Source organism: Mastomys coucha, unplaced genomic scaffold (assembly GCF_008632895.1).
Source record: "Mastomys coucha isolate ucsf_1 unplaced genomic scaffold, UCSF_Mcou_1 pScaffold23, whole genome shotgun sequence".
Taxonomy (NCBI): Eukaryota; Metazoa; Chordata; class Mammalia; order Rodentia; family Muridae; genus Mastomys; species Mastomys coucha.
In genome coordinates this window covers 108454921-108460315 of record NW_022196906.1, presented here as the reverse complement: position 1 = coordinate 108460315, position 5395 = coordinate 108454921, and the positions used below count along the sequence as shown (strand labels likewise).

The following is a 5395-nucleotide window of genomic DNA, read 5'->3' as shown; positions in this document are numbered from 1 at the left end:
CCAGTCCCATCATAGTTCCAACTTGGAAGGAAGGGGCAGAGGCAAGCTGTCATTACCCAGAAGAATGAACAAATGGCTTTGTTTGGTATCTTCAGGAGGCTTCTCCTTCCGTAGGAGATGTAGGTGTTGTAGGAGAAACGGAAGCAGGTTTCCGTGTGATTCTGTCTAGCTCTGCGTGAACATCTGAGAGCACAGGTTTCTGGCCTACAGTGCATTTCAAAAACAAAGAATAAGAGTTAGACGGTCCTCCCAGGAGCACTGGCCAATGCTCTCACTGACTGTATACTCCTACCAACACTGTCCTCCCGGGAGCACTGACCAATGCTCTCACTGACTGTATACTCCTACAGATACTGTCCTCCCGGGAGCACTGACCAATGCTCTCACTGACTGTATACTCCTACTGACACTGTCCTCCCAGGAGCACTGGCCAATGCTCTCACTGACTGTATACTCCTACAGAGGCTGCCAACGGTGGATAAGGCAGAGGATGCTGGGCTCAAGATGGAGCAGGCTACGCATCAGGACCCTATCTTGGGGGTTGGAGTGAAGTGGAAACAGCAGCTATGCAGGGCGGCCCACGCCCATAACTCCCGGCACCGAGGAGGCTAAGAGAGGTGGACTGGCATTTACATCACAGCTAACCCTGGCTACATCCTGAGTTTGAGGCTCTATCTCAAAAACAAAACAAACAAACAAAAAAACTCAACAATAAAAAACTTTATGAGCCTACAAAATTATATAAACATCCTTAAAAATACAAGTCCTTGGAGGCTGGAGGGATGCATCAGTTAAGAGCACACTGACTGCTTTTCCAGAGGTCCTGAGTTCAATTCCCAGCAACCACATGGTGGCTCACTACAATATGTAATGGGATCTGATGCCTTCTTTTGATGTGTCCAAAGACAGCTACAATGTACTCACAGTGTACTCATATACATAAAATAAATAAATCTTTAAAAAAAACAAACAAGCCAGGCAGTGGTGGTGCATGCTTTTAATCCCAGCACTTAGGAGGCAGAGGCAGGTGGATTTCTAAGTTCAAGGCCAGCCTGGTCTACAGAGTGAGTTCCAGGACAGCCAGGGCTACACAGAGAAACCCTGACCAAAAAAAAAGACAACCAAACCAACCAGATCCTTGCTTTGAACTGAAGGCAGCAGCGTAGGGTACCTACTACTCAACCTCATACGTGAATTTTGTTGTTTCTATTTTAAGGCATTTGGCAGTGAGCAATCAACAGCAAACAGCAGACCTGTGGATCTGAAGGGAGGCCTGAGAGCTACCTCCAAATGATCAGAGTACAGAAAAGACAGGAGATCCAGAGCCCTCCTAACCTGACGAGAAGCAACATGGCCCAACTCCCTGAAACTCCGGTCATTCTCCAATCTTTAAATATAGGGGCTGGTGTGACGGCTCAGCAGGTAAAGGCACTTGCCACCAAGTCTGATGACCTGAATTTGATCCCTGAGACCCACACAGTAGAAGAAAACTGAAATCAAAACATTGTCTTCTGACCTCCCGACACAAATTTAATATCTTGCCCCAACGACTAGTTAAAAAAAAAAATATATATATATATATATATATATATATATATATATATATATATGGTAGGCAGTGGTGGTACATGGCCATGAGTTCAAAGCCAGCCTAGAATACAGAGCTAGGTCAGGACACAGGACAGTCAGGGCAACATAGAAAAAAATCAAAAAAGAAAAAAGTCACACACACACACACACACACACACACACACACACACACAAAGCCATATGAAATATGGCTTATCCACATAAAAACAAAGCAGTCCTGACACAGGTTAGTACATGAAGGACCCTCAGAAACGCAGACAAGACATGCCGTAAGACTGGAGTCCCACATGGACGCCCAGCCTGGCAGCCCCAGACAGACACAGGAGGGTGGGTGGCCCAGAGACTGGAAGGCATGGAGAGTCTTTGAGTCTGAATATGACCTGTCGTCAGACCCTGAGATCCTGAGAGTCTCTAAAGGCACGTGTGACTCCATCACACGAAATGAGGCTCCACTGGACAACACGCCCTGCTCAGGCAGCTCTACCTGACTTTTTGGCAGATGGCGGCAAACTGGTGCTTGCACCTGCAGCCCCTCCTCCAGGAGAGCCACCGACCCCAGGGCCTCCAGGAGAGCCAGTCTTCTTACTCAACAGACTGTTGAAGAAATTCGCCAGGACCCCTTCACTGGTCGCTCCAGCTACAAAACAAACAAAAAGCCTTTTGAACATTGTTCCATACGTTATTACAAGCCACTCACCACTTTCATCAACTCCTACACAAAGCATTCACAAGGACTTTTTTTTTCTGAGACAGGGTTTCTCTGTGTAGCCCTGGCTGTCCTGGAGCTCACTCTGTAGACCAGGCTGGTCTTGAACTCAGAAATACGCCTGTCACTGCCTCCCAAGTGCTGGGATTAAAGGCGTGTGCCACCACTGCCCAGCCAGTTTTCTATTCTTGTTTATCAGTCTTGTGTATGAGTATGACGTGTGTGAGTGTGTGGGTGGGAGTGAGGTGGCACCACCTTGCACATGTGGAGGCCATCAGATACTATGGCTCTGGGTCTCTCCTCCACCTCTGTGTGCCTGAGACTCACTCAGGTTGCTGAACTCATGCAACAAGCACCTTACTCCATAAGCCATCTCGCCAGCCCTACAGTGGGATTTTAAAGGGCCAAAAGTATTTTTGATTTGAATTATGTGTGTGGGCGCGTGTGCACACACGTGTGTAGGAGCCTGCAGAGGTCAGGAGAGGCCTCGGATCCCCAGAAGTGGACTTACGGATGGTTGAGCAGCCTTGCTCCTTTTGGTTTTAAGATTTATCTAAGCTTCTGTGCATTTGTGCTCTGCTTGCATATCTGTGCGAGGGCGGCAGATCCTCTCCAACTGGAGTTACAGACAGCTGGGAGCTGCCATGTGCACATTGGGAACTGAACTAGGGTTCTGTGGAAGAGCAGCCATTATTGTTGAGCCACCTCAGCAGCCATGGGCCAAAAGTATTTTATGTTAGATGCTAATATACCTCACCCTTTTAAAAGAGCTTCATAATATTTTTTACACTTATTCTCTCTCTGTCTCTCTGTCTCTGTCTCTCTCTCTCTTTCTCTCTCTGTGCCTGTCTCTGTGTGTGTGTGTGTGTTACAACCTACAGGAGTGGTTCTCTTTTACCACCTTCTAGGGATTGAACTCAGGTTGTCAGCTTGCTAGCAAGTCCCTCTACCGGCTAAGCCAGCTGCTACCCTAGACTGACTACCTAACTTCCGTTCTCTGATGGTTTCTCACAGGAGACTGCTGTGCGCTCTCACCATGAGCTGTGATGTACTGAGAAGATGCTGTCATGCTTCAACCTGACCATAAGCTCCTAGCTATAAAACAAAGCTTACAAAGTATGGAGCAGAGAAGGAAAACAGTGAAGTGGATTCCAGACGAGCGTGTTCATTATAAAATACACTGCCCCACTTTCCCCAAGGGACAGAGCTCTACCTTTCATGTTTGGATCAATCTTTTTGGATCCAGCAGGGATGGGGGACACGCTGGCAACATTAGATGACACAGATCTGTTTGGTGTTCGAGGGGAACCTCCAGGGACTCTTGGTGATGCATCCTAGGTAAAAATGGGAAAAGCAAACACACTAAACCTTAAAATCCTCATAACATTCAAATATGCCGACACCACCCCCCCTCTAATGAGCTTTCCACCACAACTCACTGAGGAATGCGGATACTCCCACCCTCACACTAGAGAACACACAGGCCTATCCTATTCAGACACCAGTTACTGCGCTGGTGGGAAAGCAATTGGCGCACTGGGTAACAAGCTTGGGAGCCAGAGCTGGTCTAGCTGTCCAATCTCAGGAGGTCAGGTCCTCCCAAGTCCCCATTACTCAGCTACAGGATGGTGCTATTACATAACAGCACTCCGTTGTAAGAGTGTCCTGAGGGTTTGGGAAAGTACACATGCACACACATTTGGCTTGTACAGTGTCTGGTATAAAACACACACCGAGGATATCTTTACATGATTTCAATGTTCTAAAAAGGAGTATAGATTCTCTAAAACATCTCCCAACTCCAGAAGACCAACCGAATGAAGTTTTACAGAGGCATGCGCATGTGTGTGTGTGTGATTAAGAGAACTCCAACAGCATGTATTGAACATTAATAGTTTTGTCAAAGTCTATATAATACTGACCACAGGCCTTCCAGCTGCAGTTGGAGGTTGTTTTGCTAAAAGAGACTGGGGGAAAAAAAAAAGAATTATAGTTTAGACATTCATAGTCTACATTACTGTCTTTTTACCACCATCCAAACTCAGTTCTAGGAGATCTTATAGCCCTCTTCTGACCCCTTGGGTACCAGGCACACAGAGGGTATATTACATAAATTACACACATCCATATATTCAGGTGAACATCCATACACATAAAATAAAATAAATCTAAAAAAAAATTTTAAATGACTACTTAATTTAATTTTAAAATTGAATTAATTCTATTCTCTGTATATAGCCCTGACTGCCCTGAAACTCACTCTGTAGACCAGGCTGATCTTGAACTGAAGAGACCCCCCTGCCTCTGCCTCCTGTCTTAGTCAGGGTTTTTATTCCTGCACAAACATCATGACCAAGAAGCAAGTTGGGGAGGAAAGGGTTTATTCAGCTTACACTTCCACATTGCTGTTCATCACCAAAGGAAGTCAGGACTGGAACTCAAGCAGGTCAGGAAGCAGGAGCTGATGCAGAGGCCATGGAGGGATGTTCCTTACTGGCTTGCATTCCCCTGGCTTGCTCAGCCTGCTCTCTTATAGAGCCCAAGACTTCCAGCCCAGGGATGGCACCACCCACAAGGGGCCCTACCCCCTTGATCACTAATTGAGAAAATGCCCCACAGCTGGATCTCATGGAGGCACTTCCCCAACTGAAGCTCCCTTCTCTGTGATAACTCCAGCCTGTGTCAAGTTGACACACAAAACCAGCCAGTACACCTCCCAAGTATTCAGATTAAAGGCATGCACCACCACCAAACCACAGCTTAACTTTTACTTATATATGTACATTAGCTTAAAAAGTAACCATGGGGGCTGGAGAGATGGCTCAGCAGTTAAGAGCACTGACTGCTCTTGCAGAGGCCCTGAGTTCATTTCCCAGCAACCACATGATGGCTCACAACCATCTGTAATTGGACCAGATGCCCTCTTTTGGTGTGTACTTATATACATAAAATAAATAAATAAATCTTTTTAAAAAGTGGAAAACAAGCCAGGAGGTAGTGGCGCACGTCTTTAATCCCAGCACTTGGGGACCAGAGGCAGACAGATTTCTGAGTTCGAGGCCAGCCTGGTCTACAGAGTGAGCTCCAGGACAGCCAGGG

General features: G+C 46.6%; 1 protein-coding gene across 1 annotated transcript in view; it reads right to left on the bottom strand.

Moving 5' to 3' along the window:
• Dync1li1 (dynein cytoplasmic 1 light intermediate chain 1) overlaps nt 1-5395 on the bottom strand; it is a 36880-nt gene that overhangs the window by 908 nt on the left and 30577 nt on the right. The window contains exons 10-13 of the mRNA XM_031343737.1: nt 4219-4263; nt 3510-3630; nt 2075-2227; nt 57-204 (exon numbers count right to left, since the gene is read on the bottom strand). Coding sequence (XP_031199597.1) covers nt 92-204; nt 2075-2227; nt 3510-3630; nt 4219-4263 — 432 coding nt within the window. The 3' untranslated portion in view covers nt 57-91. The remainder of the gene's footprint in view (nt 1-56; nt 205-2074; nt 2228-3509; nt 3631-4218; nt 4264-5395) is intronic.